Source organism: Mercurialis annua, linkage group LG7, assembly GCF_937616625.2.
Source record: "Mercurialis annua linkage group LG7, ddMerAnnu1.2, whole genome shotgun sequence".
Classification (NCBI taxonomy): Eukaryota; Viridiplantae; Streptophyta; class Magnoliopsida; order Malpighiales; family Euphorbiaceae; genus Mercurialis; species Mercurialis annua.
In genome coordinates, this window is record NC_065576.1 from 29,746,610 (window position 1) to 29,761,100 (window position 14,491).

Below are 14,491 nucleotides of genomic sequence, written 5' to 3' on the forward strand. Positions count from 1 at the left end.
CTCGCCAAAACGAGGAGCAGATCTGCTCCTCGTTTTGACGAGGAGTCCGATGAACAGACCCATCTACTCCTTGTTTTGACGAGGAGTACGATGAACAGACCCATCTGGGTCTGTTCATCCTTTTCTTCTCCAAGAAGAAAATGGTCTGTTCATATCAAATGGACGAACAATTTGTTCATCCATTTGATGAACATACACGATTTTGTGGGTATGATCTATGGGTATGTTCTAAATTTTTAAAAAAAAAATTGTAATTGTTTTTGTTAAATATTTTATTTTATTGTTAAAAAAATACAAAATTTGGGGGATAATTTGTTATATGTATAAAATTTGGGTGATACTTTATTATATATATATATATATATATATATATATATATATATATATATATATATATATATATATATATATATATATATAATTTTTTGGGGTTAATTTGTTATTTTAAGTTTTAAATTAAAGGAATTAAATTGTTTTTTTTTAATTATTAGATGTTAATTTAAAATGTTAAAAAAATAGGACCATTTTAAACCGTTTTTATTAAAAAAATCACCTTGAAAAATCGGATAGTGTATACTCTCTTGGGTGAGAGTGGGGAGGGGAGTTTTGACCCGATTTTGCAAAATTTAGGGTAAAAGTTACCCTATTTACTAATTTGAACGTTTTTGATATTTTATGCCAAGTTTAGGGGGATAAAGTGATCCTTCATTCATAATCTAATCATTCAAATGCCTATTTGAACATTTAAATTGCAAGTCACTATCAATTTTAAAAAATCATCAAATTTCGAGCAGATCACTATGAAACCCCCACAAATTTCATAATTGGCACTTTCATCCATCTTATTTGAAAATTAAATAATACAGTCTTTTATTTTTGTTTTCGTCGATATTTTAATCGTTCCGTCCATCTTTGATATTAGTTAACTTAGTTAAAGAGTTTAACTTAAAAATTAAAATTTTCTTAAATTTATTTAGGGGTTTGCTATTCGCCGCCCCAAATTACTGGCCACCGCCCCAAAATTTATCATTTTACCCTTATTGTAAAAAAAAAATTCTGAACCAAAAAAAAAAGTGTTCTCTCAAATGAATTTACTAATTCGATTAAAATGACGGATAACGCTCGTAATTCGTCGGGAAACGAATATCCACCATCCGAAACTAGCGTATCCGAATTTGCCGAGGTATTTTATCTATTTTACGTTCGTTTTTAAATTTTTTAAATTTTTTTTAATATTTTTAAATGGTCCATCGCCATCTTTCGGCGATGGACCATTGGGCCATCACCCAATGATGGCGATGGGCCATACGATGGCGATGGCCCATTGGATCAATTGTCCCTCGGGGACGATTCCGTCCCTGAGGGACAATATTTTTCATTTTTTTTAATTTAAATAAAAAAATAAAAAAATTTAATTAATGAATTTAATTAATGAAATAAATAATTAAATGTCTTTAAATTAATTAATTTTTATTAGTTAGAGATTAATTAAATTATATTAGTTATAATATAAGTTTAGTGTTTCATTTAAATTTTATGTGGACTACTATTTATTTGTTAGTGTTTTTAATTAGAGTTTCGATTAAATTTAACTTTTTTTGTTAGCGAGTTTTTGTATTCATGTGTTTAATGTTATTTTATAATTGTGATTTTATTTAACTAGTGTAATTTTAATTTATTTTTCTGAAAATTGTTACAATTATTTACGTTTTGCAGGTTAATTTAGAAGATTATGGCAGTGACGGTATCGATTACAGTGAACGATTTTTTTTATGAAAACGGGTTTGAAAGTGATACCGAAGCAATAAATTGGGCAAAGGGAATTGCTATACGGATTGGGTTTGAGCTGGTTATTTCGTCTCACAAGAAAGGGGGGTTGGTAAAACTTTTGAGATGTTGTCGGGGTGAGAGATATAGAGGGTCGCACACAGATTTAGATTCTTTTGCACGAAAGAATACGAAGACGAAGGCCTGCCAATGCCCTTTCAGGATTGTGGTGAAATTTATTAATGGCACATGGACTGTTCTTGCGAAGTCTGGGATTTCAAGTATGCACAATCATGCGTTAGCTGTGTATCCTGAGGGACACCGTCAGATGAGCGGACTGAGCGCTGCGGCCAAAATGATTGTGCGGGATATGAGTGCGGCACAAGCTAAGCCGTGTGCTATTTTGGCGGCTGTTCAAGAAAAATTTCCATCTGACAACCCTACAAGAAGACAAGTTTATAATTACAGAGATAATTTGAGAAAGTCCAGCTTTGAGGATAGAGATATGGTAGGTCAGTTTTTTCATTTGGCTCTAACGCACAACTATTTACACTGGACGCTTTCTGAGGAGAGCACAGGTGTGTTGACCCACCTTTTCATGTCGCATCCTGACTCCGTGCGGTTAGTCCGAACTTACCCCTGGGTGATCGGTATGGACTCCACGTATAAGACCAACAAATACCACATGCCTTTCTTTGAGATTATCGGTATGACTCCTTCTAACAAGAACTTCTTAATTGCATATGCAATTATGAAGGATGAGACTGAGGGGAGTTACAGATGGGTGTTGGAAAGGTTGAGGTTTTTGATTGGCGACCTCCTACAGCCGACTTGTATTTTTACTGATCGAGAGTTGGGGCTGCTTAAACCAGTGAAAGAGATATTTCCATATACTCCTCATCTGCTTTGTACGTGGCACATAAATAAGGATGTAGAAGACAAAGTGTTCAAACTGTGTGGGAGAGACACCGCAATAACTGATACTTTCATGAATGGGTCGTGGAAGAAACTTATTAAGGCTCAAACAGAGGAACAATACGTAGCAGCTTTGACCACTGTGAAAATGCGGACTAGAGCGTTTCCAGCTGTGATACAATATCTTAACCGTACTTGGTTGGGGCACAAAGAGAAGTTTGTATCATGTTGGACAAATAAAGTCTTACATTTTGGAAACACCACTACGTGTAGAGTGGAGAGTGCACATGCTCAGCTAAAGCAGTGGCTCAACTCTAGTACTGGTGCTCTAGACACAGTTTGGACGAAGGTGGACTGCGTTATACAGTCCCAGTTGACTGATATTAGGTATGTTTCTGTAATAATTAATATTTTCTTAATAATAAAAAATAACGTTGACATTATCATTAATTTAGTGTGTTGTCTATATTGGCAGGAAAACACTCGAGGGCTCCAGACAGACTATAGGCGTCCATCGACGAGGTTATCCATACGACCATGTCTCCTATAAAGTGTCCCACTACTGTCTTGATTTAGTGGCAAAGGAACTAAGGCGTATGAGAGAGTTGAGTTGCGATGTTCTAGTTCGTTGTGGTTGTGTGCTGAGAACAACACATCAGATTCCGTGTGCATGTGAGCTGAAAGCAGTGATTGATGCAGGTACAATGCAATACTTTTTATTTCGATATTAATATTCTTATTGAAAGCTAATATAAGTGTCGTATATAATATTGTCAGGTGTTCCGATTAGTCTGGACAATATCCATTCATTTTGGAAGACGCTTGTTATCGGTGACGGGGTTGAAACATCAGAACAAGCCGATTATGCCGCTTTTCAGTCAGAGGATCATCGGTACTTTTGCGGGGTTGTGGAGGAGGTGATGTCTCAGGATCCCTCTATTGTGTGCGACATATCTCATATTATCAACGAGCGACTTCATCCCGAAGAATCTGCTTATCTTGAACCAGAAGTAAAGAGCACGGTGAGAGGTAGACCAAAGGGGAGCACATCCACCAAGCGGGACCCGAGTGTTTGGGAGTACAGTCGTGGTCGTGGTCGTGGCCGTGCCAAGTCATCACAAGGTCGGGGCTACAGTGCTCCTACATCAGGTAAATATATTTTTTATAACAATAATGCAGTGAAGTTAATATATTGTGTATAACAATATTGTCAATATATGTTTTATGCAGATTTTATCCCGAATTCAGAGCTTATTCCTGGAATCATATTGCCATTTGTCACGAAATATGTGGACGTGGATGGCGACGGGAATTGTGGGTTTCGCGTTGTCGCAGATTACATATACGGTGATCAAAACAAGTGGGGTTTGATAAGAAGAAGCATTGCAAATGAACTAGCCGGCAACCCTGGCCTATATGACGGTCTTTGCAGTGATGGGATCCAAGCGGCCATTTCACGTATTAGGTGGGAAGGGGAGGCATGTGGGCGCGAACACTGGATGCAGGTTATAGATGACTTGTTCCCCAGCGATGGTCTGCTGCACCATCGCCATCGGCCGGCGATGGTGCAACCGGTCATCGCCGGACGATGACCGGTTCCCGTAAAAAAAAATTAAAAAAAATTAAAACCGAAATTAAATTACTTACCGGAGGTCCCCGTCTTTTATCTTTCGTCAATTCCGACATAAATCGGCTCCGATTATTGCTTGAGATTTTGTAATGGATTTTAGAGAATTTTGATTTGAGAGGAAGTTGAGAGGATGGTTTTTTTGTTTTTTGAGTTGAAAAAAGATTAGGGGTAGTTTGGTCAAAATTGGGGCGGTGGGTAGTAATTTGGGGCGGTAAATAGTAGTCCACTTTATTTATGATAAAAATTATAATTATAATTTATGAAAGTCAATAGTAATAATTCAATTTCTTTATTTTTATTTTTATTTTTAAAAATTATTTTTTCATAATTATTTTATTTTCATACTTCATTTAATATTTAAAATTAAAAAATTATTTTAGTCCCTTTAAGAACTTACCTAATTTTTTTTCTTCTAATTTAGCCCTTTTACTCAGTTGACTAACACCAATAATGGATTAAAGGACTAAACTATAAACAAAAATAAAGTTGTGTGAGAGAAACGGGGTTTCGGGATCGCTCGCCCAGGATTATGGTCGACTTCAAATTTGAAAAGGTTTGAAAAATGGAGTCGCCATCTAGTTCAACTAGGATATGCCTTTTTATACCGAACAGATAACCTTACTCGCTTATGGGTAAGATTATCGTGCATCGGACCAAAAGACCGGGTTCGTGGACCTCCACAAGACTCATGTGCTTGCCTTATAAGTTACTAGTTTTATTTACTTGACATATTCGATTATTTTCATCTCAACATACAATAGCAGTCCATAGGATATAGTACTGGAAATGTAAATAAGTTTGGAAAAGCGGTAAACATGTTTGATGTGCATATGACTCGATCTGGACTGGTCATACAAAGCAAGTAGCAAATACTCCTAAGCATACATCTAAACCCGCGGTTTCTAACAAGTAACAAAAGTCTGCCTGTTCTAGATTGATAACATGCACAAAGCCTAAACTGGGAGTTTATGTTTGATTGATTTTATTAGGTGATCTTGAAATCTTATACAACCTCTTACTACTTTTTCGTGGCAGGCCTAAAATATCTAAGTGATTGGCTGAAATTGATTTGATTTAGCTAATTTAACGTGGTTAGTCCTTTAGCCTGACAATTATGGATTTTGCATGCTTTTGAAAATCGATAAACATTGCAAATGTGCTCACAGGCAGTTGGTATGCATATAAGATGAGGAGTACTTTTAAACCTCGTTGACTTTTGAGTGCCTAGCAGTCACACATTTTTGACCATCGGTGTGGTCAGAACTGGTTCTCAGAATGAACATGGAAGTTGTCTGTCTCATCGATACGGTTCGATCACTTCAAACCGGGGTCGATTTCTAGTTCAGAAAGTCCCTGAACTCGACCTGAATGTGTCTGGGTTTGCTGGTTGTGATTATACTTTATGTTACATATTTGGAATTCGAGGTTCGGATTACATCGGGTCTGGCACGTTAAAGTGCATAATATTAAAGTACATTGAATTCCCTACGTCTGGGTTCAAATTGGGACTAATTCTGAGCCCAAACGAGCCCGAAAACCTAATTGCAAGTCTGGATCAAAGTTTGGAAAATATGAAAATCAGTTCTTGGGAGGGGAGGATGAAAAGACGATGTCGCCACCCATAGTGCCTGCGGCGGCATCGTGTACTGAGGTTCCCGGCAGTATAAGCTGGAGTCGCCAACAGTTTGTGGCGGCGACAGCGGTGTTTGGAGCAAGGAGGACAGCAGGCTGTTTTCACTCGTTTTTGGCTCCGTTTTTCTTGCAAAAATAAAAAAACGGATAAAATAAAACAAAGTATGCAAATATGACAATTAAAGAGTGCTTAAAGCTGATTTAGAACACAAAAATGGCAATTTGCAGCAACTTATAGGCAAATATATTCATGGAAAATAAGCTTAAACACAACCTAAACATGCATTCTAGGTGTCTTAGAATTGAGCATACAAAACACTTTAATTTAGCTATTAACATGCTTCTGAATAGATTTTCATGACAATTTCATAAAACCATAAAATTTGACTATAGTGGCAATTTGATGGCAAAATCAACAAAACAATCTAGTATGCATCCTAGTACATGCCAATTCAACATACATGATTATTATGATATAAACAATAATATGAGAATATAGAGGATCCATAGAATTACCGGTCTGAGTCATGAGCTCGTTTGCTGGGAAAGAGGTTGCAGAATCTAGCTTCGAATCTGTGTAGGGTTGTGTTCTTAGAGAATTGAAGCGTATTTAGGTGTTTCTAAGACTGGAATTGAGTGATTTTGTGTGTGTGTTTGGTGTGAGGGTTCGGCCAACTTAGGTTTTTAGGGGAATTCAAATTTTTCTAGGGTTTTGGTGCTCTGGTCTGACCTTTAGTTAGGCTTTCTTAATGATGTATTTATAGAGAAAATTAGGGTTTTTAGGGTTAACTAGATATTTACCATTTTTCCTAGTGGGAGTTTAAGTTAAAGTGGAAAGTGTGTTAAGTGATAAGCTATACATATTTATTTTTAATATTAAAATTAGTATTTTATTATTGAAATTCGTACTAAATCTTGGTGGCTAAGCAAAGTGCTTCTAAAAGTTAGTTTTGGTGTCCGAAAGTATTAAAAATGACCTTTGGGACCATATGGGTTTGGATATGGTCAATTTTAGTCCATCAAACCAGCAAATTGGACCATAAACTTCTAAGATATTGCAATTAGTCTAATTTTTGGACTTAGACTACAATCTCTTTAGATTTTTATAAGTCATATGCAGCTAATTACGTTTCAATCCTCCAATTTTGCAGCTATGCACTCATTAAGTCTGCTTGGATTCCAGCAAACAAATCAATACCTCGTCACCCGGACAAATTTCTCTGGAAATCATCATTGGACTCTTCAGTCCCTTATCACTACTTACTTGTCCGGAAAATAGGTGTCTACAGTTTACCCCATCTTTAACGAGAATTGACAAAGTAGGTCAATTCTTGTTAAGGAAGTAACTCGCTGTTAGATAAGCGATAAGGATACTGTCCACCAGCGGAGGTACTCGCTTGCTGATGGTTTGGTTCCCTAGCTTGAGCATTACCTGGCATGGTGCATGACCCTGATTTCATGCCCCCTGGTTCTGGTCTACTCCGGAACTGGCCAAGAGTAGGTCTTCTCAACTGTCCTGAAGGACATTCACTGTGCTTGAACTGCCTGTTGTGCGCCTCGTGGAAAGGAGCTATAAACTCTCAACCGTCTTGAGAGTGATCCAATAGCTTGGACCTCTGATAATTATTTTGTTCGGTACTTCTTAGCTTTGTAGAAGGGACAACACCCCCTTGGACATCCCAAGACACCTTATTGCGTAGGTGCCTGGTATTATCCTATTCAGAGCCTCTTAGATCTATAGAGGAAACTGTTATATTCGATACGGGTAGGAGAAGACCCCGACTCGGTATTCTTGAAAAAATAGAGAAATCTAAACAATTCTTTGCTTTTATCTAAGGCAAAGGAAAAGTTTCAATTTAACAGGAAAAACCATAAAAACCACCACTATAGGCCTTTGAAAGGCAAGCAACTAGTCCGACTCATGAATCCATAATAAAGAATCAATAAAGAAAGATCTTCCTTCAGAATTTCCAACATCCTCCTGGTCTCGTATTTATCCCACAACTAGCGGCAATGTCTGAAGTTTATTTGAACTATTACTGACAATATCTGGGGTGTCTTCTTGACACTAAATCCTCCTCTGTCCGGAGTCTGGCACGTAGAGTTAGACTGCTGCTATGCTATTATGGGAATTGTGTTATGTACATACCGGATGGCGTGGTGATGTCTTTCTATCGTTGGCCAATTTAATCCCATCTCTTAGGCAATTTTTCATGTCTGATTCCTTGGGAATGTTCATGATTTGTCCTCTGGGCAGATGAGCTTATAAACTAGTCCTCTGGGGTGTTGGTCTTCTAATTTCATCCTTTGGGGCGTCTCCATTTCTGATTCCGATTCTCTATGGTGTTTGTATTTCTAATTTCTACCCTCTAGGGCGTTAGTGTTTCAACTTTCCATCCTCTAGGGCGTCTGTATTTTTGATTCTGGTCCTATGGAGTGTTTGTATTTCTAATTCCCATCCTCTAAGGCGTATGTATTTCTAATTTCCATCCTCTTAGGTGTCTGTATTTCTGATTTCCATCCTCTAAGGTGTCTGTATTTCTGATTTCAATTATGTAGGGTGTTTTATGTTCTGAATTCTGTCTTGTCTTCTGGCTTTTGGAGAAATTTTTTGATATGACTCTCTGGGAGTGTGATTTTGTCACATCCTCTAGGGCGTGCGTGTTCCATGTCCTCTGAGGTAATTTTTTGGCATAACTCTTTGGGAGCGCCATCTTTCGTCCTTTAGTGGCCTTGTGCCTTTTAATAGAGCATTTCTTTCATTTTTCATTTTTATTTCTCTAAACTTGCAAAGTTGTCTTTTCTTTCGGACCATGGCAACAATCTGGGGTTTTAAGGAGCCGTGTAGAGATCCTGACCGGCAATCTCTCAAGTACGCAGCAATACTAGGGGAGAGCGGGGAAGTCCCACTCTTACTGTGTTTGGAGCAACACTTATGCACCAACGTTCAATCTGAGGTGCGTTCTACTATATTTTAGCTCGTAGATAGATGTTTTTGTTGCTTGTATGTCTGCAATATGTCCGAAATTTGGTCAAAATTGGGGCCAGACCCTGAAAAAATTCATCCGGGGAGGAGGAAAAAGTGGTGACGATGCCAAAGTGCAGTGGCACCGCCGCCACTATACACTAGTGGTGCCGCCAGAATATAATGGCGGCGCCGCCAGTGTAACTAGCACAATGGGGGTGGAACCTATCCTCATCTAGCACGCGTTCTCTGGCATATTTTCTGGCTTCTCCGGTATGTTTTCCGATGTCTCTGACTCCGGTTTTGTTCCTTTTGTGTTTTCAAGATATGGATGAGTTCCATACTTCTGGGAACTTTGTTAACACGTGTATTTGGTACGGTTCTTTGCCCCCTGTTGTTCTGTCCCGGGTAGATGCTGCAGGTTTTGGCCGTTTTTCCAATGTTTTATTTACCGCGGCGACAATATGTGATAGTGCTTCTCTACGTGCACTTACGGAACGGTGGATGGATGCCAGCCATACATTTCACCTGATAGATGGGGAGTTGACCGTGACTCCTTTGCACTTTTTCGCTTATCACGGGGATAGCCTTTCGAGGTCCTCATGTGCCTTGGACAGAGGCTTAGCAACCTATTATCATAGAGATGCGTACATCTTAGGGATGCTGGGTTTTCTGTTTTAGATCTGGGCCAACCAGATGGGCCTCTTGACTGGGTTTGGCAATCTTTTGGGATGAGGGATCCCTTTGCTGGGGTTTTGGGATTTTTCATGTACTTTGACGCTGAGTCAGAAAGCTGAGTGTAAAGGCCGGCTGAACGAGTTAGTGTGGATAAGTGTGAGCACCGAACTCCGTTCTTGAATTATTCAGTATCTGGACTGTAATGTTAACCCGTGTTACTACTTGCAAGTGGACACGACCTGAAACACTCCACCCGGAGATCGTTGGCATTGGTGGGTAGAAGGATCTACAGATAGGTCGGGCTTGCGTTATCTTATGCATGGTCCGAATTGTTGGTCTTGATTTTTGGGGGAGCGCGTGCTCCACTAGTGGGTTGGTCCACGTGCGTGTATGGTCTCTGGAGGACCTCCTCTATCGATGCTGCATGGCAGGGATGTTGAATCGCCGACTATTCGACCGAACCTAAGGGGTTATCAGGCTACATATTTGGTATCTGCCCCTCATCTGAGTTACGTGGACGACCTTGTGAGGAATCGTCTTCTGTGGAGGTTGCCTCTGGATGGGGCGCCTGTCACTCCGGTTGTTCAAGCTCAGCGAGCTGCAATAGGGCACCATATATCTTTTTGTTTCTCTGGCTTCCTTTTTTCTCAATATTTATATATGCTTGAGTTTTCTTTCTGGCGATCTCTCAGGGATGAGCTAGACGCGAGACTCATTCTGTCCGTGCTAGAGTTGAACTTCCTAGGTCTCCTAGTTGAATCCCTACTGGTGAGCGAGCTGGTGCTACTGACATGGTCTCCGGTTTCTTGAGGCAGATGTCGAAGAGGTTTGCTCGCAAAGATAATGCGCGTGGGCCCATACATGATTCTGTTCATTTGTGCTACATGACGCATTCCTTCACGCCAGCTGACTGTACTCAAGTGAGTGTCTCTTCTTGTGTTTGTTTAGAGGATCTATTTATCCCCTCGGACTGAGTGTCCTTTTCTGGTGTTTAGGTACTGTGTATGAGATCGTTCAGTTGCCTGATGCTGCTTACTGTTGGCGCGATCGACTATGTGCTGTCTCTGTACAGATGAAGGTAAATATGCCAAAATAGGATTAGGTCTAAGGTTTTAGGGTGTATGTTCTTTTTTGTCTGATAAGTTCGTTCCCCCTGGACTAGTGAGTTTAAGTTGTCAAATAAGATTAGGTCTAAAGTTAGCTAGTGTTCATATTAAGTGCTTAGATTAGCTTAAATGCCTATTTTAGATAAATACATGCTAAATTCGTATTAATTTATGGATGTAGTGGAAAAGGTGGCTAGGAGGCTATTTTGGTGCCTGGAAATATCAAAAAGGGCTTCTAGGGCCACAAGAGTTTGTGTATGGTCAATTTAATCTCTAAAACTTACAAATTGGCCCATAAACTTCTAAGTCATTGCAATTAGTCTGATTCCTTTAAACTGTTATTGCAACCGCTTTGGACTTTTATAGGTTATGAACGGCGAATTATGCTTTAATCTCTCAAGTTTTTCACTGTGCACTAATCTGGCCCGCTTGAATTCAAACATTCGGATCGCTAGCTCGTCATCTGGACAAATGTCTCTTGAAATCAGTCTTGGAGCTTCAATTACTTATTATTTTTTATCAGTCCAAAAAATAGGTGTTTACACCGAGTATTTACGTCTCACCAGACATATAACATGTCTACAATATATGTCTAAAATTTTGTCAAAAATGGAGCCAGACCCCGAAAAAAATTCATATGGGGAGGAGGAAAAGGTGGCGAAGGGGCCAAAGTGCAGTGGCACCGCCGCCACTATACACTAGCGGTGTCGTCTGAATATATTGGTGGCGCTGCCATTGTGACTGGCGCAATGGTGGTCTTGCTAGTCCTCCTTTAGCACGCGTTCTCTAGCATCTTTTCCGGCTTTTCTGGTTTGTTTTCTTATGACTCTAACTCCGGTTTTGGTTCTTTTGTGTTTTCAGGATAGGGAGCAGTTCCTTACTTCTGGGAACTTTGTTGACGCGTGTATTTGGTAAAGCTCTTTTCTCCGTGCTATTCAGTCTCGGGTAAATGCTGCGGTTTTGGCCGTTTTGCGAATGCTTTATTTACCGCGACAAGGGTATGTGACAGTGCTTCTCTTGGTGCGCTAATAGAGCGGTGGATGGATGCCACCCATACATTTCACTTGATAGCTGGGGAGTTGACCGTGACTCCTTTGGACTTTCTGCTTATCGCGGGGATAACATTTGGAGGTCCGCCTGTGCCTTTTTAGAGCGGCTTAGTGACCTATTATCGGAGAGATGTGTACATCTCAAAGATGCTGGTTTTTATGTTTCAGATCTGTGCGATCCAGATGGACTTCTTGACTGGGGTGCGAACTCTTCTCGGATAAGGGATCCCTCTGCTGAGGTTTTGGGATTTTTCATGTACTTTGACGCTGAGTCAGGGAGTTGAGTTTAGAGGCCGGATGAACGAGCTGGCGTGGATAGATGTGAGTACCGAACTCTGTTCTTGAATTATCTGTATATGGACTACGATGTTAACCCGTGTTACTACTTGCATGTTGACACGATATGGAAAACTCCATCCGGAGATCGTTGGCCTCGGTGGGTACAAGGAGAAACAAATAGGTCGGGCCTGCGTTATCTGAGGTATGGTCCGAGTTGTTGGTCTTGGTTTTTAGGAGAGCGCCTGTTCCACTAGTTGGTTGGTCCACGTGCGCATATGGTCTCTGGAGGACCTCCTTTATCGATGTTGCGTGGCAGGGAAGTTGTATCGCCTGCTATTTGACCAGACCTGAGGGGTTATCCGGCTATATATCTTGTATCTGCCCCTCATCTGAGTTACATGGATGACCTTATGAGGCATCTTCTTATGGGGAGGCTGCCTCTGGATGGGGCGCCTGTCATTCCGGGTGTGCAGGCTCAGCGGGCTGCGACAGGGCCACATGTATATTTTATTTCTATGGCTTCCTTTTTTCTAAATTTTTATATATGCTTGATTTTTCTTTCTGGTGTTCTCTCAGGGATGAACTAGACGCAGGACTCGTTTTGTCCGTGCTAGAGTTGACGTTCCCGGGTCTCCTAGTCGAGTCCCTACTGGTGAGCGAATTGGTGCTGCTGACATGGTCTCCGGTTTCTTGAGGCAGATGTCGGATATGTTTTCTCGCTAGGATAATGCGTGTGGGCCCATACATGATTCTGCTCCTTTGTGCTACATGACGCATTCCTTCACGCCAGCTGACTGTACTCAAGCAACTGTCTTCTTCTTCTTATGTTTGTTTAGAGGATCTATTTATCCCCTCGCACTGAGTGTCCTTTTCTGGTGTCCAGGGTCCGGTGTATTAGATCGTTCAGTTGCCTGATGCTGCTTACTACTGGCGCAACTATGTGTTGTCTCTGCACAGATGAAGGTAAATATGCCAAAATAAGATTAGGTCTAAGGTTTTAAGGTTTATGTTCTTTTTTGTCTGGTAAGTTCGTTCCCCCATGAACTGGTGAGTTAAGGTTGTGAAATAGGATCAGGTCTAAGGTTAGGTAGTGTTCATACTAAGTGTTTAGATTAGCTTACAAGCTTATTTTAGATCATTATCATACTAAACTCCTATTAATTAATGGATGCAGTGGAAAACATGGCTAAGAGGCTATTTTGGTGCTTTGGAAATATAAAAAAGGGCTTCTAGGGCCACAAGGGTTTGTGTATGTTCAATTTAATGTGTCAAACTTACAAATTCGCCCATAAATTCCTAAGACATTACAATTAGTCTGATTCCATTAGACTGTTATTGCGACCGATTTGGACTTTTATGGGTTATTTGCGGCGAATTACGCTTTAATCTCTCAAGTTTGTCACTGTGCACTGATCTAAACCGCTTGAATTCAAACATGAGGATCGCTAGCTCGTCACCTAGATAGGTGTCTGTGGGAATCATTATTGGAGCTGCAATTACTTATTATTTTTTATCAGTCCGAAAATAGGTGTTCACACTGAGTATTTACGTCTCACCAGACATAAAATGATGATTCTGTCACTGCTTGTATATCTCTCAAAACGAAACTATAGATATTCAATAACGTTAACTTATTTTTATACTATTTATGTTTATAAGATTAAGATTTATATCTTCTTAATATGTGTGTAACTAACAAAAACACTTTTTAGAAGGGACATAAATTTTTAATAGAAAAACAATAGTAGTTTCATTATAATAAAGGCTTAAATGCATAAAAATATCACCAACTTTCACGTGTTTTTGGTATTTAACATGAAATTTTAATTTTGGCATACAAATACATGAACTTTAAAAAATTTGTAATAATGACACCGACACCGTTTTGGGTGTAAAACTGTGTCGTTTTATATGTAAAACGACACCATTTTGGATATAAAACGAAACCGTTTTAAATGAAAAAAAAACCCAAACGTGATACATAATTACAAAATTCTCATATTAGTACGCTAAAATTAAAAGTTCATGTTAAATACTAAGAACAGGCGAAAGTTGGTAATTTTTGATGCATTTAATCCTACTAGTTTCGCATTACGTGCTATGCACGTGACTCGTAACATAACTCGTCAATGTACATATTAGTAAATTTATTATAATTATATCAATATTTTATTTATAATTAATATTAAATTAGTTAAGAATTTTTATAAAAGTAAATATAATATATTCGGTTATTAATTTTTTTTTCATACTGAATTTATTCTTCTTTTGGTTTTATAGTAATCATAATTAAATAATTAACTTAATTTTATTAATAATATCTTTAAAAATAATAAGATTGAAATTTAAATAATAATATATTGACCAAATACAGTGTTTTAATTTTGTAGTTTAATCAAACTAAAAGATAGGTATTCCTACTAATTTGGAGACAATTTAGTTATTTTTTACATACTAAAAACTAAATTGG

At 39.0% G+C, this 14,491-nt stretch overlaps 1 protein-coding gene across 1 annotated transcript; it reads left to right on the top strand.

The window, feature by feature from the left end:
• Nucleotides 1–1,108: 1,108 nt before the first annotated feature.
• Nucleotides 1,109–7,364, top strand: LOC126656996 (uncharacterized). Its single transcript, XM_050351617.1, has 11 exons — nt 1,109–1,183; nt 1,727–3,069; nt 3,158–3,381; nt 3,460–3,831; nt 3,913–4,247; nt 5,302–5,362; nt 5,479–5,485; nt 5,544–5,737; nt 5,842–6,064; nt 7,096–7,210; nt 7,302–7,364. The coding sequence occupies exons 1-11, from the start codon at nt 1,109–1,111 to the stop codon at nt 7,362–7,364; spliced, it is 3,012 nt and encodes a 1,003-aa protein (XP_050207574.1).
• Nucleotides 7,365–14,491: the final 7,127 nt, after the last annotated feature.

Coding starts and splice junctions, on each gene's coding strand:
- LOC126656996 (XM_050351617.1), top strand. CDS start 1,109: ATGACGGATAACGCTCGTAATTCGTCGGGAAACGAATATCCACCATCC. Junction 3,832..3,912: donor CTACAGTGCTCCTACATCAG/GTAAATATATTT, acceptor TGTTTTATGCAG/ATTTTATCCCGAATTCAGAG. Junction 4,248..5,301: donor ATCGCCATCGGCCGGCGATG/GTGCAACCGGTC, acceptor TGATTTTATTAG/GTGATCTTGAAATCTTATAC.